Source organism: Phalacrocorax carbo, chromosome 10 (genome assembly GCF_963921805.1).
Source record: "Phalacrocorax carbo chromosome 10, bPhaCar2.1, whole genome shotgun sequence".
Classification (NCBI taxonomy): Eukaryota; Metazoa; Chordata; class Aves; order Suliformes; family Phalacrocoracidae; genus Phalacrocorax; species Phalacrocorax carbo.
Window position 1 is genome coordinate 1436270 of NC_087522.1, and position 25453 is coordinate 1461722.

At 44.6% G+C, this 25453-nt stretch overlaps 2 protein-coding genes across 9 annotated transcripts in view; one reads left to right on the forward strand and one right to left on the reverse strand.

Moving 5' to 3' along the window:
* The window catches only part of ARHGAP17 (Rho GTPase activating protein 17), a 48249-nt gene extending 27098 nt beyond the window's left edge, over nt 1–21151 (forward strand). Inside the window, exons 3-22 of one of the 8 annotated variants that reach the window (XM_064461334.1) lie at nt 119–223; nt 1049–1125; nt 2224–2335; nt 2537–2613; nt 3311–3422; nt 4197–4265; nt 4424–4505; nt 6581–6708; nt 7098–7209; nt 7783–7864; nt 8310–8390; nt 9087–9200; nt 9562–9653; nt 9794–9950; nt 11198–11440; nt 13526–13689; nt 14088–14699; nt 15697–15744; nt 17827–17871; nt 20239–20371. In XM_064461334.1, coding sequence (XP_064317404.1) covers nt 119–223; nt 1049–1125; nt 2224–2335; nt 2537–2613; nt 3311–3422; nt 4197–4265; nt 4424–4505; nt 6581–6708; nt 7098–7209; nt 7783–7864; nt 8310–8390; nt 9087–9200; nt 9562–9653; nt 9794–9950; nt 11198–11440; nt 13526–13689; nt 14088–14699; nt 15697–15743 — 2466 coding nt within the window. In that variant the 3' untranslated portion in view covers nt 15744; nt 17827–17871; nt 20239–20371. Of the gene's footprint in view, nt 1–118; nt 224–1048; nt 1126–2223; nt 2336–2536; nt 2614–3310; nt 3423–4196; nt 4266–4423; nt 4506–6580; nt 6709–7097; nt 7210–7782; nt 7865–8309; nt 8391–9086; nt 9201–9561; nt 9654–9793; nt 9951–11197; nt 11441–13525; nt 13690–14087; nt 14700–15696; nt 15745–17826; nt 17872–20160 lie in introns of all 8 variants that reach the window. The other 7 variants (XM_064461337.1, XM_064461335.1, XM_064461338.1 and 4 more) reach the window with 7 other exon arrangements.
* Nucleotides 21152–21162: 11 nt separating this feature from the next.
* Nucleotides 21163–24938, reverse strand: TEX47 (testis expressed 47). The gene is given in 11 exon segments (XM_064461942.1): nt 21163–21261; nt 21413–21417; nt 21849–22008; nt 22444–22669; nt 23254–23318; nt 23698–23811; nt 23813–23893; nt 23896–23961; nt 24124–24203; nt 24573–24645; nt 24744–24938. Coding segments are annotated over 11 exon segments (1164 nt in total).
* Between the last annotated feature and the right edge of the window lie 515 nt (nt 24939–25453).

The following is a 25453-nucleotide window of genomic DNA, read 5'->3' on the forward strand; positions in this document are numbered from 1 at the left end:
ATATGCAACCCAGAACTAAGTGCCATAGAGGAGGAAGATTTTCTGCTGAGGCCAGGAAAATAACTTCTGTTTTTTGTTTTGTTTTCTCTTCCTCCTCTCTCCCCCTCCTGCCGACTAGATCGAGAGACGTCTTGACACCGTGAGATCCGTTTGCCACATTGCCCAGAAGCGACTAATTGCGTGTTTTCAGGGCCAGCATGGTACAGACCCCGACAAGAGACATGTAAGTACAGTTGCCCTTCGGCTTGTCTTCGGAGACTAGTCTGAATGCGGCCCGGCCTTCTAAGTACTGATCAGCTGCTATGCCTCAAATCATCCAAGAGAAGAACAACTCTGTAAAATCATCTCACGTGTTGACATTATTTGATAAAATGCTAGCTGTAATTCCCCATCCAGACACAGTAACGTGACCTTGGAGTACCTCAGTAGTGTCAGGACACTGGCTTGTTTCTGCAGTGTGCGGAGGACTTACAGCTTTCGTAAGACCCAAGACAAGAAGATACTCTGCAGCTCTGATCAGGCCCCTCATATTTAGAGTTACCGTTGTGCACTGACATCTACAATTAACTGTAAATGTTTCTCCGTACCCGTTTGATTTCTGCCCCTTTTTAGCAAAGCCTTAGGTAGGTTTTCTTAAAGTGATAGAACCAGAAATAATTAACATTCAAGTTTTCCCCTTTTACTGACTAACAGAGAGCTCCTGAAAACGGGCACACACAGCAAGCCTCTGCAGAGGGATGGGTGACAAGCTGCTTTCTTGGATTTCAAGTTAAAGCTGTTTACTTGTCTCTGACAGTAGCTGAGATGTGCTTTGGGCCAGTCGTGCTAACAAAGATGGAGAAAAAAAGTGCTTTTCTAAGTAGCTGAAAACAGGAGTCTTGAGGCTTGAAACTTCTTGTGACTTGGCATTTTTTTAAGGTCAAAGAATGAGCTGCATATGTGTATAATAGAAACCATATGGAAGAAGAGAAATCTTAGAGGGGATGTATTGGGAAAGCTGGAAAGGGTGAATAGCGCTAAGCTAAGCACTGTTCCTTCTGTTCCATAGAAAAAACTTCCTCTAACAGCTCTTGCTCAAAATATGCAAGAAGGATCTATCCAGCTCAGTGATGAAACTCTGCTGGGGTAAGTATTTGGCTTTATAAGCTGCAGCCTGTCATTTTAGTGCCTGCAGGGCTCTAATTAGAGACTTTGGGTACATAAAGACTGTTTTCAGTCTAATGAAACTGATATTTCTAGATTCCTTCTCTAATCCAAAGGGAGAAGAAGTGAGCGGGCGTTTCTTCTGGAGTGCTGGGGGCAAGTTTTAAGCTTGCTCTGAATTGCGCTCCAGAGGATTCTGATTCTCTGCTCTCTTAAAAGCTTTTGAAAATGGCTTTTCTCCATGTGGATTAGTAAAATTATCATCTTCATTTGAAGTTTAAAACTTAATGTAAATACCGTATTCTGCAGTTTTGCGTTAATTACTTAAAATAATGCTGATTTCCATTAACATCTCCTAGTTTAAAATAATGCCAATTTCCTTATCCTGGCAAAGTGCGTATTTGCAACTTACAGGAAAGCGGCTGAAACAAATGAACGCCAATACGCTGAATTCCTAGAGCAAATGTGTTTCCTCGTTGCTGCTGGGAATGCTAACGGAGACAGCGTAGAATGACCTTAAAAACCTTTCTGTGCATTTTTGTGAGCTGTTGCAGGAGATTTGAACATGCGTAACAATCTTAGAGAAAAGGGTTTTCCTTAGAACAAGCTTAAAACAAAGGTCAAGTCATGGTTTTGGAACCTGAGACTGCTGCATATGTGACTGCTTAGCATTACTGTGTTAAGACTTCTTCATGTTAAAGGGACTTAGGACAAAATTAAATACTGGATTGAGCAATTTCCCTGCACCTGGTGAGATGGAAGGATGGGCTTTGAAATAAATACTAACTTCTCTGCCCTTAGAGCCAGTATAATCACCTAGATGACTTAAAGCCTCTGAAACTGTTGTAATGGCTAAGGAATTTTTGAAGACAAAGGTTTAATAACATTCCTTGCCTATCCCAAATTTGCCCATGATGGCGTCGAGCATCTTGGGTTTATGCCATGAAGTAATACCTTGTTCTGTGCAACCCAGCTTTCCAAAGGGGGTAGCAGATGACAAAGGGCCACTGCTGTTTTGTTTTGAATCTTTCTTCTTTAGTCAGTACTAACTCACGTTACAACTTCCTATAATTCCTGAAGGAAAATGCTAGATACGTGCGGTGATGCAGAGAATAAGCTGGCAATGGAGCTCTCTCAGCACGAGGTACAGATTGAAAGAGAAGTGTTGGATCCACTCTGTCTGCTAACAGAGGTAAGTCGCTTCAGCCTGGCAGAGGGAATAAATCTGGGTTTATGTATAAACGGAGCAAAAAGGGCTCCTCTCATTGCTAATAATAAAACTCTTGTAAGGGGCCACGCGTTAGTGGTGGAAAGTGGATGTGAAATCTACAAAACGAAGTTTATCACAACACACAACTTAAAAGTAAACGTAAGCCTTGAATTCTTGTTTTAGACAGAGATCCCGAACATCCAGAAGCAGAGGAAACAGCTTGCAAAGCTGGTGTTGGACTGGGATTCTGCAAGAGGAAGGTAAGAAATAATTTTAATTACTAGGTCCTTTTCTGTTCCTGTTAACTTCTTGTTGGCATCTCATGGTGTCTGATCTGATGCTGGTACGTGCTTCTGAAATGCTACTGAATGCGTGTTAATACTGCGCCAAAAAGACGAACGTACGTTTAAGTTACTCAAAAAAGGACCCATGACTACTAGATCCAAACAGAATCAAGATTTTGGAGCTCTTGCATGCCTATACGTAATTGGAAAAGTGCTCAGAAATCATCTTCTTTCCATCTCACTGAAGTTGTCAACTTAAATAAGGAATAGGAGTCTAATTTTGTAACCGCGCCAAGGGCTTTTACAGCATTATATTGAACCATCTCATTGGCAGGGTCGTAGGCTGTTCAACTTACCCTTAAGTCCCTTTAAACAGTCTTAAACTGTGGCGATAGTTTATGCAGCTTTTTTTTTTCTGGGATTTTATACACCCATGTTAGAGGCTGTAGAGGAAGCAGGATTTCTTGTGGATTTTTATAGTTGCTCAGCTGTTTGTGAATTGTGCCACTGTCACAAACGGTGTGTTTTGAGCACCTGCCATAATTCTGGCGGAAAACTTCTGAAACTGCTGGGTTTGTTTTTGGTCAAAAGAAACCAATTTCAAGGGAGCCATAACTGCAGATTCTTGTTTAATATTTGTTTTCACAAAATGACCGAAGCCTTTCTTCCACAGGTATAATCAAGCCCACAAGACTTCAGGAACAAACTTTCAAGTGCATCCTTCAAAAATAGAATCTCTTAAGGAAGAGATGGATGAAGCTGGAAATAAAGTAGAACAATGCAAGGTACGGCAAGATGAGTCCCCATCCTTTATGTACCTCTCACTAGCAACAGCAGCAACCAGAATACGGCTGCTTCTCTAAGCCTCGCATGTGGAACTGGCTGGCTGATTGCTGCAGCCGCAAGTTATGTGGCTGTTAAACTGTGTGTCATAAAGATATATTAATGCTAGCTGGTCTCTGAATGGCTTGAATTTAATGAGGAACTACTCTTTTTTTTTTTTAAGATGGGTATTTTACATTATCTTCTGTTTCAGTCTGAGACAGTTACAGGAAGGAACTGTCTCTTAGCCTTGTCTGAATCGTTCAGGGTGTCAGTGTGCTTCAAGCCACCGAGCAGCCGTGCAGCGGGAGCCACCTGGCTGAGTTCAGGCTGCTGGCATAAAAGGACCAGTCTGACCATTACAGCTCCGAGCAGTTCACATCCAGTTTCACTCCTCAGTTGTCACATTATGCCACAGTTGAGCTGAGCCCCAAAAACCTCTTAGCAGTACTTGGCTTTGTACGCAGGGGTTGGCTGTAAATCACTTACTGCCATACGGGCCAGTTGTCGGCTTGTGGGCAGCTGCTTTGCTGTATAAACCCCAAAGCAAGGCGTTTGGATGAATTCCGCTTAGAGGAATGTGTGTAGTGGAGTAGGTGGGTTACTGCCTTCCTGAGCTGCCCGAATCGATAGCTCAAACTTACTGCAGGCAAAATAAACACAGGTGCTTCTGTCCTTCTGTATAAGTTGAAACGCCCCTGTAAATTCAATGTACTATTTTGCATTCTTTTTCAAAGGATCAACTAGCAGCAGACATGTATAACTTCGTGTCCAAAGAAGGGGAATATGCTAGATGTTTTGTTATGGTGAGTATTTTTTCAGCATGACTGATTGCAGCACGTATGTGCATAGACACTCAGTTCTCAAAGATTACATTTTGTGTGCTAAACCTTCTACTCTTGTATGATGTGCTCATCAGAAGCTAATGCTCTTTTTGTTTTTAAAATGTGGCTTCTGTTCTCAGTTATTAGAAGCACAAGCAGATTACCATAGAAAAGCATTAGCAGTCATAGAAAAGGTCCTACCCGAAATTCAAGCCCATCAAGGTAAAGTAACCTGTGCTCTGGCTGATGCTTCTCCTTGCCTGTGCCACCTATGCACAATATTCTCCTCCTTTATCTTGATTCTCTTGCATGCGGACTTATTTAATAAGGCCATTTTGATCTACTTAACAATTTTACATTCCCAAGCATAATTCCATCTTCGCGTTCTCTGGAGTTCTCTGGCCATATTTTAACACACTAATAAAATATTGAGGATCTGTCTTGATACCCAAGGGGGTAAAGGAAGGATTTTTTTATTTGCTTGCACTTTTTCCTTGAATACCGTGTGACCTTTTGCTAATTCATACCTGGCCTCTTAGGCCGATGAAAGTTTCATTGTCATTTAGGAGCTTTTTAGGGTTCTTGCTTCTAGAATTATTTCTAGGTGATTATCAGAAAAACTCCCCTTATTCTGAGGAGCTCAACTTTTTCCCTTCTTTTGTGCAATCCCTTTTCCCAGCGTGCACACCGCACTGCAGCGGCCAATGGGGTGTTCACCTTAGCGTTGAATATCAGCAGTTAAGAAGACTGAGTAATACGGTTTAATTTCTTCCCCGTGCTGCTCAGTTTTCCATTGCCAATGGGAGTTAAGGCGCATCATTAATGCATAAAGATGCACTGTGTGTTGGTGAAATTGCGATCCTTGATAGTGGCTATACTGCCTCTTAACCTGCTAATTGCCTTGAGCAAGAAGTAGGGTGAGAAGAACATAATCGGAGCTGAGCAAGACTCAAGCGTTTTCGGTTGTGGACCCCATGCACGTTGTAAAAGATGAACCATTAAACTAAACATATCAAGGAATATGAGCATCTTGCTGAATGACAGAGAGTATCGGTAGGTCTGGTGGGTGGCGAGGTGATGCAAAGAAGCGCTTACACAGAATCAGGGCTGCCTTACGGCTGCGTGGAAGGGTCTCTGTTTACGAATGTGACGGCTTTAGATTTGTTGTTGCTTAGCGGCTTTGTTCCGACTTTTCATACGACAAATGCTTCGGAACAGCTTTAGCCGTCCTAGGAGGTGGGCGAGGGGGCACGTTGTCGGAGCGGCCCAGTGCCTAACATTGAAGTGCGGGGCATGGCTTCGGTTGTTTCCGGCTGTCGTCTGTGTTACTGTGACTTCGAACAATTGCTAAGATTTCTCTTCCCAACGTGTGCTGTAATGTGCAAAGCTGGGGCAAATGACGTGTGCCTCTTGTGGTGGGCTAATGAGTGAGGGGACCTAAAGCCTTATGGGGGTGTAGCTGATGTGATTTCTTAAGCAAAAAGGGTGAATTAAATCCTTTACAGAAACACATTGTGTCTTCAGAGGACTCTTTCAAAGTCTTCATCTTTCGTGACCTTTTTTCCGCATAAAAGAGATAATGCATCTGTACTAACAACCTTTTACATCTGCATTTTTTCAATTAAGACACCAGAAATGGGTGGTAAAAAAAAATTAGGAAACAAGAAATTCATATTCAATTTGGAGAACCTTGTGCCAATTTTGACTTTCAGAGTTAAGCAACAGTCGAGAAATTGAATTGCGAATTTGCGCAAGCATTAGTGGTGGGCTGCTAATGTGGTGATTGCGATGAAAAACACCGGGCCTGTTACACATCCATTTTAAGTTGCCGATTCCTTAAATCAGCGATAAACTCTGTGTTAACAGCTCAGTTTTCATCCACCTTAAATACAGTTAAAACTAAGATCAGCCCAGGTCATGCAACTGGACGGTGTTTTCCAGAGATCCTCGCAAACCTAAGCCTTTTGGTGGCTTGGCAAAGCAGAGCTGATGTAACTTACAGCCATGCGGTGGCACTTGTGTGAGGCCCAGTGGGACACGCGCGTCCGTTATACAAAGGATTTGCGTGTGCTGTTCCATCCAGAAAGATGCAGAAGTATTTTCTTTCTTCAAAACCAGCAGGCTCATCTTCTCTTTAGTCATGATATAAGGGACTTTACCACTCAAGGGCTCTAAAACTCCTACTGTGTTCTGCAGATTTCTTTGCTGTTGCGGAGGCTTTTGTCTTTTTCTTGTCTGGGACGTAATTCAAGTGTTTCTTAGATATTTTGCTCAGTGTTTTGATACTCTCCAACTAGACAAATGGACTGAAAAACCAGCTTTTGGAACTCCGTTAGAAGAGCATCTCAAGCGCAGTGGGCGTGAAATTGCAGTCCCTATTGAAGCCTGTGTAATGATGCTTTTGGAAACGGGGATGAGAGAGGAGGTAGGTAATGCCACAGCACGCGCTGAGAAGGACAGGAAAAGAGAGGTCAAACTCGCGGACTGGTGTCTGTACTTTTTAACGGGTTGCTTAACTAATTGTGTTCATTAGCGCAGATAAGTCTTTTGCAAGAGAATAACCTTCAGCCCTATTTGAAGTATCTTGGAGATGAAAGCACCTAGAATGAGAGACTAGGAATGGGCCACGGGCGAGAGGGAACTAAAGAGTTGCCCGGTGGCGGTGACGTTAAGAGCCACCTGGGTCATAGCAGTGTGAGGTGAAGACACCCAACGTGAAACTGTTCTGAAAGAGGCTGTCATAAAACTTCTGCTGTTTCACGCTTGTGCTAACGTGGTGCTGCCCGTCAAATACATTTTATTTTTCTTTTGCAGGGTTTATTCAGAATTGCTGCTGGAGCCTCCAAGTTAAAAAAGCTGAAAGCTGCCTTGGACTGTTCAACTTCCCAGCTTGATGAATTTTATTCTGATCCCCATGCTGTTGCAGGTATTGTGAATGTTCTGAATCAAAAGCAGGTATAAAGTGATACAACGCAAGCTTAAGCCGTTCGTTCAACTGTTGACTTGCTGCAGCGTACGGTGTTGATCTCGGCAGATAAACTATGAATGAGAATGAACGGGGAGTTGACTTCACTGCGCAGCGTCACACAGATAAGGCCAGGGTACGCGTGCTCATCGCACCTGGCGTGTTCGTGCCTGCGTGACAGAGCAGTGTGTAAAATTTAAGTGATCGTAGTAATCCAAATACCGTATTTTCTCTCATGCCAAGAGTGTGAACATGATCGGGGAGATTAGAGCCACATGTTGACCTTTAATAAGGTTTTTTTTTTTTCTAAAGAGATGGTTCATAGTTTTAGAGCACGTGTTTCTGTCAAGTTACAGGAATTACTGGAAGACCTTTCGAGTTAGTGTTGAGCAGATATGCGTGTCAGGTCTTCCGCTGTTTCACTGGAACTTGGGTCCTATTGCTCAGATAAAATTGCAAATGTGAGGACAGAATTGTAAATAAAGGCTGAGAGCACTGGCTAAGAAGCTGGCACGTGTCTGGTCTGCATTGCAGGTGCCCTGAAATCCTATTTGCGAGAGCTGCCAGAACCTTTAATGACCTACAGCCTATATGAAGAATGGACGCAAGCTGCCAAGTAAGCGTACTAATAATAGTTATGTAGGGAAACATTCTACATATTTTTATCAAATTTGGTTCTTCATATATGGATTCAAAAGAAAAGACCAAGCCCACAGTTCACTTTCTCATTTCTGCTCTAACAGGTAACTTATTTTGTGTAGCGAATTATTTTTAATTCTGTCGTTCAGCTTAATACTAATTGCACAAAAATGTGGTGAAATACTATTTTATGTTTGAACATAAGGGTTGCTTCAGACTACTGGCTGCAGAGTATCGATGCTTAAGCAGTTTTCTTTCATTGCAGGTAGAGATAATTCAGGGATTTGGCTAGCAGGTTACTGAATGTAAACCAGTGTATTTATTTGGCATAATTGGAAGGTCATCTCTTCGTTCACTGCAGAAACAACAGTTTTCTGATCTGAAAGTAAGATGTAACAGATTTTTTTTTTTTATCCTTTCAGTATTCAGGACCAGGATAAGAAGCTACAAGAGTTATGGAGGATTTGTAACAGGTTACCTAAGCATTACCACGCTAATTTCAGGTATGAATGAACACGGGTTGACTTGCAGCACAGCCACTTTGGTGCTAGAGTACTACATTTCAAAGCTGATTAACACAAACTCATTTTTTCTCTTCTTGGCCAAATTCAGATAGGTTTATGAAAGGACCTCCTGTTTTATCAAGTAGTTGGTGTGCATTGGTGGCGATACACCTTTTCAGTCAAGTTAATTCACCGTTGACTGTAATGAAATAGTGATGCACAGAACCCTTCTGTCTAAGGGCCGTGCTGCTGGCAAAGGTACCTGGCTTTTCACCAGCTGAGCTTTTTGTTGTAGAAATCACCCAGATGTATCTTACACGTGTTATTTTTCCATTTGGTTTTGCCTTTTGGGAATGAATTGGAACAAAACCAACTCTGGTCACTCCTGGAAGTGTGGAAGTTCTATTACAAGATATGAAAATAGCTGTGGAGTAGGCATTCTCAAACTAAACGGTTTTTCTGAAATACATTAGTTCTGTAGTTCCATTTTGCTAAGGTGGGAGATGATTTCTTCTCTACCCAGTTCAACTTTTCTGATTCATGAGTCGAAACTTAGTAGCCAGCTACCAAGCGTGAAGGCTGTCCATATTCTGTTTTGCTTGGAGCCATCTTTACCATTTCTTGATTTAAATTAGTTGGTTTCACCAAGAAATGCTCTTAGTTCCTGCTCTTTAATTATTTCTTTCCTTTTTGTAGGTATTTAATCAAATTTCTAGCGAAGCTCGCACAGAACAGCGATGTTAATAAAATGACACCCAGCAATATCGCAATAGTCTTGGGCCCCAACTTGTTATGGGCAAAGAATGAAGGGTAAGTTCTTCTAGGAAAGCTACAAAACAGAACTTCCACGAAGCTGTAGAATTGCTTGTCAGATCGTTTTACATCATGTAGGCTATTCACAGCAACAGGCGGTTTGGTTAAGAAATATTTCCAATGTTCTCTCAATGTGTGCCTCCAGATCCTTCTAGGCGTGCATCTTTTTAGGAGTGCCTTCAAATGCTATGAATGTTACTGAACAGTCTAGATTTCACCGAAGTGAGAAGTTGCTTTTTATGTGGTACTTGGGAGGCTTGTTACATAGCACAACGTGTCATTTCGGTAATGAGATTTTTTTAAATTTTCTTATTTTGGTAGAATTCTGTATAAATGGTTCTACAACTTTCTTCTGCAGATCCCTTGCTGAAATGGCAGCAGCAACTTCAGTCCATGTGGTTGCAGTTATTGAGCCAATTATCCAGCACGCGGACTGGTTCTTTCCTGGAGGTAAATTCTTGCCATAGTTAAAAGAATTTTGTATTTGGGATAACCCTATGCAGGTAAACCTCCCATCGTTTTTTGCAGCGAGGCACCGTTTTGTATATGTATGTCTTAGGATGCATTCTGTCTGTCTGTCTCTCTCTCAGATCAAGATTTCAATGTGTCTGGGGCATTTGTTGCAATTCCTGCTGTTAATTCGAATCACTTGTCACACACTGGGAACGAATATGAATCTGGGACACTGGAACGGAAGAGGCCTGTTAGTATGACTGTAATGGAAGGGGATTTATTGAGGAAGGAAAGGTATGTTTCATTCTCGGGTTAGGTTTCAGTTATTCGCCCACTCCTGAGAACTGGACTACTGAGGAGGCTGTAATCAGACACACTTTCTTGGTCTCAGGAGGACAATTTCATGGAAATACTGTAGGTAACAGCAGTGATTTATTTCCTCCCCCAAGCTGTTGCAGCCTGAGGAGGTCTGCAGAGGTAGTGCACTGGTTATGTACTGGTATTTGCTGCCGGTTATACTCTGTGCGTGATAAAAACCAAGCAGATAACTACTGCTTCCAAGGACCACTTTCCTATTATGGATCTGGGGGGGGGGGGGGGGGGGCGTGTCTAAAATCCACCGAAACAGAAGTGTCATACAGTGGCATCGAGCAGTATCTAACTTCTGATATTCCATGGCTTCTTTTTCAAAGCCCATAAGCTGAGGTGGTGTTACCTGGTGCCTTCATGATAAGACTTCTGAGTTGATGATGGTACAGTATGCCACAGCAAACAGTAGAACGCTAAAAAATAAGAGTAGACCGTGCTGTTTTCCCATATAACACGTAGTGTAACGTTCATTTATTATCACTCATACCATGAGTATTCAAGTGATGTGCTGTTTTGTTTCTAGCTGTTTATGCAGATGTTAAATGGTTGCCCAAATGTTAGCTGTGGCTAGCCACAGGCAAATTTATCAGCACTGACAGGAAGAAGAAAATCAGTTCGAGGTTCAGTCTTTAACACAAGAATAAAATTAAATTCTGGAACGAATGTGCTGTATGCATTCTAAAATCTGTTAGAATTTTAGTCTGTTTATCCATAGTTCTCCCTTAAACACAAATCATAGCGTGTATCCAGTGGCATTTTTTGTCCATCTTGAAATCTGTACTGCAGCTTAGTGTGTAATAGAAACAAAATTCGTGTGGCAAAATGCATTCGGTGAGGAGATACTCTGGTATGTCAGGAAATGTACGTATTTACATGTAAAATTACTGCGTGGTTTGACCTCGTTGTCATCAATGTCTTGTCTTCAAATGTAATTTAGTAGTGTGTTCCGCCTATGTTCAGCTCACCTCTCTGTGGATAAGGCGAATAGCCTTGCATGTCTTGACATTAATGGTGTTATCTGCAGAAGGTTGAAGCTTTCCTTGTTACGGCTTTGCATGCTGAGCAACAGGGGTTGCCTTTGTCTCTGTGGGTTATAACATCCAGTTGTCCTGTTGCTTTAGTTACCTGGTGTTGGCCGGCGTGGTGTGTTTTACTCTCTCTTCTTTCTGTAGCTTTGGTGTCAAGGTTATGGACTTCCAAGCGAATCCTCGGAGATGTGGCACTGTAAATAGAAAGCACACATCCCCCGCTTTCCAGCCACCACTTCCACCCACGGAGGCTGGCGTGCTGGCTCAGTCTGGAGCGGAGCAGCACTCACAAGCTTCCGTGGCTGAAACAAGCCCAGTGGGTGCTGCTTTTGCTCTCTCTGCTGGCACAGCAGAACAGTTGCAAAGCCAAGGAAATGAGGATGTCAGGTAAGAGGCATGGCTTCTGCTGGCAGCGGCTTGGCAGGTCGCAGCAGCGGCACACTGATGCGTCAACTGTATCCGCTTCGCAAGGCACCTCTTCTAACTGGAAGGCGTGTTGTCACGTGTGAAGCCTTTCCAGGCGTGGGCAGAAGCACTGTGCAGGAGCTCTCTTGCCATGCATATTGCTCCAGAACTGATCTTCTAAAACAACATACTTCGCTCTGTATGTTCCAGAATTGATTTTCTAAAATAAGAGAATTCTTGGGGGGGGGGAAAAAAGATAACGAAAAATACTAAAAAAGACTGTACTTCTACTCTCCATGTTGACCTTTCCAAGTGATACTCCAGAGGTGTCCATACAGTATGACTGTCAGTTTGCTGCTGAAAGAGCAAATCCTACCATTGGCAATACTAGAAACCTGTTGGTCTTGTTTGTTGTTTCTTGTACATGTTATCTGGGTATGTCTCTTTTTATGTGGGTTTTTTTTTGTCTGTAGCAAGTGTTAGTGATGACCAGACTTGCTTGCTAGAAAACTGGAAGTCGAGTTATTACGCTTCAGTATTAGTTTATTTAGGACAAGCACGTACACGGGCTTTTTGCTACTTAATTATTGTTGAAATTTTGTACAGCCACATCCCCAGTATTAGCATTGCTGGACTCAGAGACTCATGGTGGTAGCCTTGGCTCTTCCTTTCATGTACGATGAAAGCAGCACTTTGCTTTCAATATTTGGTGGTCTGAGAGGCATAACAAACCACATGTAAAGGCCTGCAGTGCGCTCCCGGTTTCAGCCTCTTGCATAGCATCTTGCGGTAAAACACCACCGTGGAGTTTTACTTACGTGACTCTTTTGCATATAGCTTTTGCTGTCAGGTGACATTTTTACAAACAACTTCTCATTCGGAAATCCCCCGCAGACTTAATATTTCCTCCACAGATGTCTTTTGTGGCATAGGCAGCTAAAACAAAACCTTGAGAGTAGAGTCTAAAAGCTGTGTTTGAAATCTGTGCAAACTCTGCGTTGAAGTACTTGCAATTTATTAAGAACATCTGGAGAAATTAGGATTGCAATGTGCCACAAAAGGGACTGAAAGGCGTTAATCCTCTTGCAATGATCAAGATGCTGCAAGAGACTACAGGGAAACGAGTGATGACTGCAAGTGCATAGCAAGAGGAGGGGGCACTGCCCAGTCCCACCCCGGCTGGTTCCCACTCTGGTGTTATGTTTCCCCCCAGTGCTATTGTCTCCATAGGAAAAGGTCAGGAGGACCTAACTTGTCCTGAGCTGAATCTCAGAGGTTTTGCAGGGGTTGCTCCCTCGAGGCAAGTTCTGGTCTCCCAGCAAGGTAAAAGCTCAATTCCAGGTAGGGTGGAGAGAAGACTTTAGCCAGCCAACAATGGAAAAAAACCCTTCTGCTCTCTCCACCTGTGGCTCTTGTAGTCCCTGGGCCCTCCCAGGGGCTTTCAAAGGCTCCGGGACTTCAGCGGTGAGGAATACACCTGCCTCACCCATATACCATACGTAGCAGGTTGTTTCATGTCCTTGGGGATTTTTCTGGCAGAGCTTCACAGGTTACCATCACTTGGTCCGAAGTAGGCAGGTCTAGCAGATAACTGCCAGCAAATTGGCTGTGATGCTGTGACAGGGTATTTTGAAAAGGCTAACAGTTACAGGGGTAATGAGTATATTTGAGGAAATTGGAGATGTAATTTTATATGAACTTTTAATGCTGGGAGTCTGTTTTTAAAGGATCTGCAAATGCCCTGAGGGTGCGATAGCATGGAGACTGTACCCCTAGGTATCAGCACTGTGCTCAAACAGGTGCTGCCACACTGCAGAAGTACTTGGATTCCTGATTTAATTTTGGCAATTAATCGTTTGCACAGGCTTGCCTAAAGCCTACTTGCCTCTTGCTTGAAGAGCTGTAGCACTGTTCAGCCTCAGTAAATGCCAGCCAGTGCAGAAGTTTTTCTGAAGCACTTGAGGATCAGAACTATAGCACAGTTCGTAACGTAAACCTGAACGGGTGCAGCTGGTCTGGGCAAGGCGTCTTGCAATTGTCATCTAATTCAGGATTTTCCATTTTCAGCGCCTCAAAATCGAAGGACAACACGTCTTCAGCTACTCCTCCGCCCGTGAGAAATGGCGGGCACACGGGCACTGTCCAGAACCAGCCAACAAGTAGCACTAATCAGCTTTCTGTTAACCAGCCACAGAATGCAGCAGGTCCCAGTCCCCATTCAATGAGGAGAGGTGTGTGTTTTCATTTGGCTTTCAAGCCGCTAAGTTCCAATTCTTTATGTACTGCAGAAATCCTTACTGAAATAACTTCATGAGTATCTCTTCCTTTGCTGCAGACAGTGGTTTAATTCGCTTGCATTTCCCTACGGCCTAGCTAAATGCCCCTTTGGCCTTTTGGACTCTGAATGCTGGTAGCAATGTTACCGATGCTGTTGAACACTGTCACTAAGACTATTGATTAGTAAACCTGTGTACGCATTTCTGTAGCTTCCCATTGATAATTGCTTTTATTTGATAATACACCATTTTATTTTGATAATGCATTTGAGTGTGCTTTTGTGCTACTCAGTTCTTTCAGGATTTTGGTTACACTATACCCAACCGTCAAATCTCGCCTCTTCTCTTCACAGCTGTTAAAAAGCCTGCGCCAGCGCCTCCCAAGCCAGCCAACCCACCGCCAGGGCAGCCAGGAAGCCAAAGTTCTGCCCCAGCTGCTCAGCCACCTTCTGTCTCTCCAAAACCACCTGCTAGAAGTTCTTCTCCTCCTGGTCAACATGCAAACCAAGGAGCAGCCCAGACCTCCACTTCCCAGGTTTCTGCACCTCGGAGATACTCCAGCAGCCTTTCCCCAATACAAGCTCCCAGCCATCCTCCACCACAGCCCCCAGCACAGGCCACTCCTCCACAGCAGCCCAAATCAAACAGTCAAGCATCTCCTCCTGCTGCCCCCAGCAGTGAGCATGGACCCGAGCAGCCCTGTTACACTCCTCCGCAGACTCCAACACCGCCCGATACACCCCCTCTAGGAAAGCACAATGCTAGTTCCCTATCGTCACAGCCATCTATTCAAGAAGCCTCCCAGTCTCCCTCTCCACCTCAGAGTGGTACGCTGCCGCGGCCACGGCCCGTACCAAAGCCCAGAAACAGACCTAGTGTTCCCCCTCCGCCTCATCCTCCTTCTCAGCTGGCTGGAGATGGTATTATTGCAAACCCCACGCAAACAGCTTCCAAAATAGTAACAGGTGAGTGGATTCTTTCGTATTCGGTGTCTCCTCCGGGAGTGGAAATGAAGAAAATAATGGCTGTAGCTGTAATTGAATTGTTTTTGGAGGGCTGGGGGGGCGAGGTAGGAACTGAAACCCACATATAACAGTTCAAATACGAAATTGCTCATTTCCAGTTAAAATGCTCACTCACCTGTTCGGTGCACGAGGATTTGGGGCACTTCCATAGTGAAGGTCGCCATTCCTGAGGCAGAAGGGTCTGGGGAGAAGTGTAGATTAGCTTGCTTTTATTTTTTATTTCCTGCTTTGGAAGCAAAACGCTGTTATAGCAACCAACCCTCTGGGGCTTCCTCCAGGCTCAGATTGTGGCGATCTCAATTATGTTTATATATCTGTAGCCAAAAAAACGCAAATGTTTGCAGGAGGGAGAAGGTGCAGCCAAGGATAGTATATTTCAGCACAGACAGACGATAAATTGCCAGAAGTGGTCACTGGTGCACGTTCTAACAGACGGGATACTAGCACAGAAAAGGTTTCACCTTGTGAGAACGAAGCCTTCTGACGTGCTTTTAAGTTGGACACCCAGAAGCTGAGGAGCCACATATGCCTAACTCTGTATCTTAGGTCGATTTCTAGATAAACCTTTGTATTTTAAATGCAGCTGCCTTTTTCTGAGACATTCATGAAGTAAAGAGAAACTTTCTGCCTTCTCACAAGAGCTTCACAAAGCCTGTGGTTACTAGTTGGGTAGGGATAATGTTAATTTAAGTCTTGGGGGGGAGGGAAAAAAGGTAACTGCTGAGGGCAGCCAAAACTAGCAGATGTTGAAATGTTCTCCTGCTGAGTCTCCGCTTATTTTAGGAAATACTGAAGGAAGAGACAGTGAACGTAGGAGACTAATGCTTTTAAATCTACTTATATTTAATAATGGTTAAAACTTTCCAATGACACTGCAGCTTCTCTAGAATAAGACTAATGTATTGGAATGCAAATGATAAATTCTGTTGCCTAACAGCTTTACCCCATGATGCCTTCACAGGTGGGGATGGTTACTGCGAATAAGGTTTGTACTTACCAGAAACGTGCTGTATAAGCTAAAATGCTCCTGCGCAGCAATATTTTATTTGTAGCTTTATTTTGTACATGCGCTTTGGAATATGTGCTCTCTGTCAACTCTGTGTTACCTCACTTCTACATATCATTCTGTTTGTAAGAGGTTTTAAGACCTACGCTGCTTAATTTTAATAGTCCTGTGAACATTAAGTTATTCCTTAAAACAAATAGTGAAAATAACTATAATGAAGGGAGTAACACTTCACACAAGGTCACCAGAACTACTCACACAAGTCAAGTGTGAAGCAGTGACCCATTTAAAACAGGTTTGTTCTCATCAGTGCAGGCAAATACGGAAGCTCATGGTTTTTTCCTGCAATTCAGTGGTTTATGGTTGCATTTTAATGTAGCTTTCACTTTAGGTCTTCAGTTATTTTTAACTACTTGGAATTTATTTGGCAAAATACATGTTCATGTGACTAAAACCCTCTGCAGAAAAGCGCCCAGCAGCATCTGCATTCTGGCATGTCTGCGTTTGCGTTCTGTCAGCTCCAGCCTCTCTAATGGTACTAGTCTGTTCCATCGCAGCTGCCGAATGACACGTTAATAATCTCACTATTCCCACGTGATGGGTTAGAGATGCTGCCTTATTAAGGTAATGACTGCATGGCAGGCTGAGAAAGTTGAGGCCGCATCCTGGAATTATCTCAAGATTTGGCGCTGAAATTTAGTATTGGATTGACAGGTGAGGTTGGAAGTACAGTTTTCTTAAATTTGAGAAACTAGCAGTAAATGAGCTGCTTAAGCGACTAAAAAGTAGCTTTGCTTGTAGAAATAACAGACTTTTCCTTATTGTACTTCTGTTCTTTTTGTCAGTATCTTTAAAATACAGGAGCGATTTATTTCAAAACGGAATTCAGAAATCAGGCTGGGGTCTGGATCTCTACAGCATCCTTACAAATAAGTTAAGAATGAGAACAGTGCTGATGAGTCAAACTTAAGACTTAACCTTAATTTCCAAGTCATGTTTCGTAGGTTGCCCGTGTTTGTTTTCATTTGGGAATTTTTCTGGTCCTGAGGAAATTGCTTTCCTGATAGCAGGCAAGCAGGCTTTGTTTTACCCCAGCGTAGCTGGAGAAATACTTGCCTTCTAAATAATACCTAGCTGGAGGGCTGCTTTTAGAAGCTGGAGGGCTTCTAAATGATACCTAGCAGGGGGCCCGCTTTATTAGCGGGGGAGTTGTTACACAAGGCAAGCATCTGCCGGAGGGGAGCGATGGGCACAACTGAGGCTGGAGACGGACTGTGAGTTACAGCTCGGTGCCGCCTCCTTTTCCGCTAAGTTGCAGGTGTAAGAGGTGCACGGCTGCCCTGCAGTCTGCGTAAATATAACGAGCCATTGAAATCTGCGGTGTTGAAATGAAACCGCGCTGAAAGTGGAGAGACTTGATATCATTCCTTTCGAGTGCAAACCGTAGCAAATTGGCCGTGTAAGTTGTGTACGGTAAAAAACAGCATGAAAGCTGCCGCGCAGGAAAGCCGGTGAAGGCAAGCTGGTGATGAAGGACTCTCTAGCAGAACTGATAAAGGAACCTAGAAAATCTAGTATGTCTGGCAAAAAAACCCACCTGGGGAACAGCTGAAGTGATACTCAGGCTTACCTCCAGCGGTACACTTCAGTACGGGACCATCCACCTTTTCCTGGTCAACCTTTTTTTAAAGGATTAATATTTGTTCTGGATTAACACCACTGCGTATTACATCAGAGTACCCGCTCTAACATCCACACGTGCACATGTAAGCACTTACTATAGACTGACTTACTTAATTCACACTGTGAAGTATATCTGGTTTTAATTTTAACCTTAAATAGTGGAGCAAGAGAAGACAGGTGGGAATAAGGGAAGCCAAAATTAAGTTTCCAGCAAACTTCATAATATCAGAACGGGGATTCTGAATTGTTTTCAGGATACTATTGAATTCCTTTGTCCATGTGCTGGACTTCAGTAATGCCTCAAATTCTATTTGTGATATTAAAGCAATAAGCCCTAGAAAAGAATATTCTAATCGAAAATTTTATTAAATAATCTAGATGTTTGACCTGCATTCAGTAGGAACTGTATTGGAAAGTTCAATGGTAAGGAAAAGGCATATGATTGGCCAAAAACGTTGCTAATTCATAATCATGTGTGTGCTAATGCCCACTACTAACCTGTCACCAATAACACCGCTTGCTTGCGTTACCTTTAGTGTGGCATGCGAAAAGAATGGCTGTTGGATGCTCGCTCTCACATTAACGTACTAAAAGCATTGGAGACTAGAATGTGTAAAGTTGTTCGTGTTTTGACCGGCCAGTTTCACGCTGTACTTCTTCCGCGTCCAGAAAATCCTGTCCAGAAATCCATGTGTTTTATGCGGAGTTGCATTTTGGATCTGACGTAGCCGTACCATTGTTTGTCACAAATGCTCCTTTCCTGTGTCGCCTCGCGCTTTCAGTTACCTCCTTTTCCGATTCATCCTTCAGTAGGCAGTCGCGGGAGGGAGAACCTCCGTGCCCGCATCTAAAGTTGAAGAGCGCCTTCTGAACCCTGCTTTAAGTGAAAGTTCAGAGGCAGCAGCCGGGACTGCCAGGTGTCGGGGAGAGCGCAGCGCCTCTGCGGCTCGGTTCGGTGCTCGTCTCGTCGGCGCTCAGGCTCAGCGCGGAGCTTGCTGAGTAAGGGAAAGTGCAGGAAGAATTCGGGAACTCACATGATTGCAGTTTGCTCCTCTGTTGCGAACAGAAGCAATATTACGTAGTGAAGTGACTAAAAAAAAGTTTAAATCAAGTGACTTTAAAATACTTAAATTTCCTTCTGTTGTAGAAACAGTTATACAGTATAGCTGGGATAAAGGAGAGCTGCTGGTGTTAGGAAACTTGGTTTCGGGGACCAGGGACTTCGTTTAAACACATGAATGTGAGGCTAAGCAGAAAGGCTTGGTTTTAAAGTAGCTGTTTCTTCATTGCTATCAAAGGTCTGCCGAACAGTGGCCGTCTTGTAGGTGCCACAAGGCGCTGTTCCCTGGGAGTAGCCCAGTAACCAGGATGCCGACCTTCAAAATGAGGATGAGGGCTGGGGAGAGAAGTCTATTTAAAAGATTCCCCCAAGGTGATGGTGTTTACCGAGTCATAACAGGACTGGTGGCTTGTTCTGTGCCTTCTGGGTGATTTCATTTTGTGCTGAAATGCTGCCTTACCAGAGTATGGTACTCCCCAAGACTGCGATACAAGGCTTGGGAGAAAATTTATAGTTCACACCTGACAAGAAAACATAAATCCTGGAATCACGTTTTTGGGGAAGTTGAAGCAGTAGGGCTGAGAGCATTAACTGTCCTGTGCGAGGCAAGCCAGTCGGTGTCGGGGCGCAGGATGATGGAGTTCCAGCTACTACATTACCGGTGTCGCAGAGTGCGGGACGGCGGCGCGTTGCGTGGGCTGGCTGGTGCTCTGGCAGCCGGCTGAGCGCGACGCGCGCTGCCCTTGGACTTCAGCTGTGTCTGCTGTCGCCTCTTCCATGTCATTTAGCTCAAACTTTGAAGCTTTGAACGTTTATAAAGTTAACTTCTGGGCTAAATTTAAGACTTAATGCTTGAGGTATGAGTCCAAGTCTTTATGGGTTGCCTGTCCATGCCACCTATGTTTAAAAGCCAGGTATTTATTTGGATTCTTTAGTGATACAAGCGATCTAAATGGGTTTCTATTTGGATCAGCTGCTGTGTTGCAATAAGTGATGCCGTGGCATATTATAAATTAGCTTTCCAAAATACTGACTCCATATTTTCCGTTACGTTTTTTTTGAACTGATATGGTTTTTTTTCTGGTGTTCTAACTCCCAGCGCAGTCAGTCGCCAGAAGCGCAACACTTCTGACGTCCTTCTTGGACAGCTTGGCTTGAACAAAATTCTCCTCCTCTCAGAAGAGGCAGAGAGCGTGATGTTTCCTCTTATGCACAGGAAAGGGGTTTAATCTGCATTTGGTTTAAATAATTTCCTCCTCTCCTTGTGGCAGTGCCTCCTTTTGACACCCTACCTGTTCCAACTGCTTCTGGAAAGTCATGGGTGGTTGTTACCTGGCAGGTGATTTGGGTGCCGAGCTTTTTTGCCGAGTGACCGTTTTGTTTTGACGTGAAAGTCTGGAGAAACGTATCGCTCTAAGGGGCGCTGAGGAATCTGATACTGAATCGTACTTGCTGCCTTCCATTCTTCAGAAAGAAATGTTTTTCTTTTATGATGTACCAGGCTAAAAAAAAGATGTGTAGGAGAAGCAACTCAAACGTAAGCTTTCTAGTTCGGCTTAGCCTTTTTCTGTCCATGTGTGCATGTGCACATACGTGCCAGCCCTCTCTTTGAAAAGCCTTTGTTGATCTTTCCTTTCCCTTTTCTTTCTAAGGAAACACACCAGAAACACGCTAGTGAATGAGGTGTCTCTGTCCAGGCTGCTAAACTTGCTGTTCCATTTTTTGTGCAGACTCTAATTCCAGTATTCAAGAACCACTTCAAAACCCTTCTTCAGAGCTTCTTACAGAGACAGCGAGCAAAGAACTGCACAACCATCTCGTGCTCGATATTGACAATGACACGGAAAGCACTGCTCTGTAATGGGAACTCAAACTTTTCCAAGGTTCCTGTCCTGGTGGGAAAACCAACAGACGTGACAGTGAAAAGCTTCTTTTGACGATATGGCAAAACTGTGTGAAGTTTGACTTGCGCATCACGGCGAAAGTGATTTGAGCCATTCAGAAGAAGTTTGATGATCTGTGTCTGAACAGTGGTTTTCAAACTCTTGGATGGAAGGAATTAGTTACTTGCATAGGAAGCATAACTGCTGCTAGTGCGGCTGGTATTAGCAGAAATCCAAAAGAGTAAGAAGCAGAACGTTAGTTATTTAAAGTGCATGTATTACGGAAATAATCTTTTTAATGTCACGGTTAGACTTTTATTTCTTGTTCTTAGACGTTACAAGGAGATGCCTTGCAAGAGACATTCCCTCACTGATTTGCTGCAGATTCTTTTTAAAACGTGAACCAAAAAATGCCAGAGCGCTGGTGGTGACTGCTGGTTATCGGTCGCCTTGTCAAAACTGTGGATGTATTCTAGTGCCTTGAAGGACTGTCATGCTGTAGAAGGAAACTTACTGTATCTTTAATCATTTCATTGCTACTTAATGATCAGTACTCAATACTTACTTCATAGTTATTTGTATTAACCAAGCCTGCTTTTCTTTATGTGAAACTCGCAGCTGTTTCAAGATGAGACTGTGGAAGTGGTTTTTGTGCTTTCATTGAAAACTGTTGAATTTTGAAAGAACTTTGAAACAGCCGTTTGGATTTGTCAGTTGGGTGAACATTTATAAAATTAAAGATTGTCTTTTGTCAACTTAAGGCATCTTTATTCAAGTTTGTGAGTACGACTGCTTCCGGTGGACCCCGAAGGTTACACGGTCGTTCTCTGGGCTCTTGTAGCTCGTGAGTCGCTGGCTGCTCGGCTCGTTCTTTAAGGACCGTAGTGGAAGCGTACTGGGAATGAACCTGTATCTATTCTTTAATGGGTACGTTCATGTTAAGCACAGATGACTCAGCTGCAAAGAGAAGCACTGGATACAGCCTGTATCACGCAGAGAAATGAGCTGGAACAGGCCATACGGTTTCTGCGAATGAGAGGGAGGGGGAGGAAACGAGTCAGGTGAGGTAACATTCGTGTAACTAAGGCATTTCTGGCTTAAGTAAATTCAACTAATACTCCACATCCACATTTTATTGACGTTATTAACCTGACCTCAGGCTTAACTGCAGAATAAAAATGCATTTCGTAAAGGTCTTGACAAGACACATTGCACTTGGTGACATGATTATAAATATATTTATTTGCTCGCTCGTTGATGTCCCAGTTTGAAATCCCAGTGGCTGCCCAGCTGTTTCCTGTTCAGACCTCTCTTAACAGGGACTATGACTCCTGTCAGTGGGAGCAGACCTGCACCCGTAACAAGCTCCTGTAACTCAAAATTTCAGTGTTCTGAGCCACAGATTCTAGTTCTGCTACTAAATTTGATGTTCATCTCTCAAACTGTATGCAGTGTACCTGAATCCAGGGCCGGCTGTGAAGGACTCAGATAAATCCTCAGAAAATCTTCTGGACTTGCACATTCTTCAGCATTATGCAAGTAGTTAATTGTCTCTACCGGGATTAGCAGCTCGGGTGCAAGAGTGTGTACGCTCTCATTCATATCCTCAGTGTCATCCTGGATCAGAAACAGCATATTTCAGTGCAGTTACAATAAGAGCACAGGGCTATGATACGGTTAAAGTTGAGGAAATTTGCCCTTCTCTGCCAAATGCGACTGTCTCCTCTGTTCCCAGGAGTGCATAGTAATGGGCAGGGGCAGGAGGCAGGAAGGTATCAGCTTCATGAGGGACTTTTACCAGGCTTTAAGCATGTTGGTGCATTAGTTCAATCAAATGGCTGCACAAAATAATGCTAGAGAGGACTAGAAAGAAACTTGGAATAAAATAATGAGGTTTTATAATGCTTTAACACTGATTCTAGGGTCCTCTTAGGTGTATATGTTTGTAAACTCTGCTTGAAAGGCAAGTGCAGCTGCTTGCTGGTGTGGTTTGGGGGGGTTTATGGGGGCAAACCAGGTAAATTTCTTACAGCCCAGTTATTTGAAGTTTACCTCAAAACTCTGAATACAGGCTGCCGCTTTGAGTAGGAGGGTAAGGCACTCTGCGACCACTTCTGCTGCAGACTGTGGTTGCGTCAAGCCTCGTGGGCCCGTCACGGGAGACGTTGCTGTCGCCACGTACCAGTCTGGGAACAGTCTGGTGGGGATGTTATGTGCCACCACTAAAACCTTAATTTCCTGGAGTAAAGCACTGAGTGGAAAGAGAGTGAATTCCATCCTGAAGTACAGCAAGGAGTTTTTATCAGAGGGTCAAGTTTCATAAGCTGCGCAGTGCGTTGTCGTTTGCAACAACAGAATTCAGCGAATTAATACGGGGCCCTACCGAAACACCCAGGCTAAGTTAAAGGCAACAGTTGGCTGAACTCTGTGGGACCGGTTAGGTAGCGCTGAAAGGACAAATAGCAGGCTGGAAGGCAGCGACTAGTACTCTAAAGATAATTTTTGGAAGTCCAGTACATACATCGACAAGTGTTCACCAAGCAGAGGACAGAAATAAATACAGCTGATGCCTAAGGAAGGTTTTTTCCTACTTTCTGAAACCTGTGAAGGGTTTTGACAGTTGAAGTCTTGGTGTCTTGAAGACGGACCGCAGAGAGTTGGGCAAGAGCCTGCTGTCAGCTGCTGACTGCGTCCAGAAAAGATGTGTTAGCTGGAAACAGTCAGCTCCTCTGTGGTCAACAGGTATTCAGTGGGAGAACAAAAGCTTGGTATAATCGTAGCTGATCTTCAGTTTAACCTTAAGGAAGCACTCTACCACTTTGGCTAAAGTTTTGTTTCATCAAAGTGGTACAAAACACTTACCTGCGACCTTGATTTTGGAGAGAAGCTAAATCTTGGATAATGAGGTGGATTGTGCTACTGCAAGACTGCGGAGGAAAGGGTAGACTTTTTACAGAATTGCATATTACAGACTGATTTGTGAATATAAAAATAATTCATCAGGTGCCCTACATGGGCTTTCCCTTTGAGTCACAGGCGCTCAGGTCAACACGTGTTCTGCTACGTCTGACAGAACACGTCATCTAATTCTGTCAGAATAATGTTCTGGGGCAGTTATCTGAAGCCCTGGGAGGAGGAAACCCCAGAGGTAAGCTACGGAACCCACCACAGGGTTATTGAGGTCTTTAAGCCTGTGTATGGAGTAAGAGATGGTTATACATTCGTAGTTAGCTGGATCTTAGAGGCCAAATTTGTACGAAGTTTAATCAAGGTTACTTGATCCCATTAGGAATTTATGTAACTTACCTCTACTACATGAAAGATATAGCTGGAATAGAGAAGGAGCAGGCCTGAGACTTGTTCTCCTGAGTGGTCTTCTAATGCATTTTCAAACAATTCTCTGTGATAACCTTGTTTCAAAAAGAAAAACCGGCAGTTTGTCAAACGGTTTATAGCAGTAGTTCCAGCAAGTTAGTGATGTGTGGTCTGCTCGGTATTCCCGCTGCTGCCACAGGCAACAGATTCACAGATTATGTTGTTATTTTTCAGAAGAAACACGAAAGCATTGCTCTACCATGGGACTTTCATTGACATACGCACCAATGCGATTCACATTAGCTCCTAAAACTGCACCAAAACCTGCAATATTTCACGAGCTGAAGTCTAAACTTCCCATTAGCACTTGTTTACTCTAAAGGTACAGTTACACCTTTGTTGCTGGAGATGGATCACCTGAAAGCCCCAGACGTAGAGCACTTCAGGAGTCTTGCATGTGCAGTTGAACCCTTGCCTCTGCTCAATGTTGGCACCAGCTGATGCGGGTGTTTAAAAAAAAAAAAGAAAATAAAATTGTCTTAGTGTATCTTGCGCAGCAGACAAAGCATTTGGTTTACCTTAGTTGGCTGAGAAAGTCATGCCATGAGGTTTTGTAGGTGAAGTTTGCTGCAACCATGCGATATTTCATGACTCTAAGCAGCTGTAGGAGAGGAGCAAGCCCCGCGAGCGCACAAGGTGGGATTCCCTCAACCCCACGCAACTGGTAGCTGGGCCCCTGCCTCGCCCTTGGTGCCAAGGGGCAGCCGCCCACCCGCCCACTCTGCCGCACCGGGGGTGATGGGTGAGAGCGGCTCCACAAGTGGACTGTGTGGAGCCGCCTGTTCCATCCTGCCCCAGGCACCCACCTGCCACCTCCTCCGCCGCCACCCCCCGGCTCAGCCGGGCCACCACCAGCAGCCTGTGGAGCGGGAACCGGCTCTGTGGGGGGACAGGAGAGGAGGGGAGAGAGGAGCGACCCGCTCGCACCGCTGGACCCTCGGCAGGCAGCCCCAGCCCTGCCGCCACCGCCTCCCCACCTCTGCCGTGCGGTACAGCTGCTCCTGCCGCACAGCCAGCAGGCTCTGCCGCTCCAGCACCATGGGCTCAGGTGAGTCAGGCCGCCCCAGCGCTGGTGCCACCTCCACCATGCATGGGGCCTCCTCCGCCGTGGCCGGGGCCTCCTCCGCCGTGGCCGGGGCCTCCTCTGCCGTGGCTGGTGCTGCCTCCGCCATGGCCGGGACCTCCTCTGCCATGGCTGGTGCCACCTCTGCCATGGCCGGGACCTCCTCTGCCATGGCCGGGACCTCCTCTGCCATGGCTGGGACCTCCTCTGCCATGGCTGGTGCTGCCTCTGCCATGGCTGGGACGTCCTCTGCCATGGCCAGGGTCTCCTCTGACATAGAATTATGGAATCATAGAATCATAGAATGCCCTGAGCTGGGAGCGACCCACAGGGACCACCGAGCCCAGCTCCTGTCCCTGCACAGGACACCCCAAATTCACACCGTGTCTCTGAGGGCCTTGGCCAAGTGCTTCTGGAACATCGCCAGGCTGGTGCCGTGATGCCTCCCTGGGGAGCCTGTTCCAGGGCCCCACCACCCTCGGGGGGAAGGACCTTTCCCTAATGCCCAGCCTAACCCTCCCCTGGCACATCTCCCTGCCATTCCCTCGGGGCCTGGCGTTGGTCACCAGAGAGCAGAGACCAGCCCTGCCCCTCCTCCTGCCCTCGGGAGGGAGCTGCAGAGCG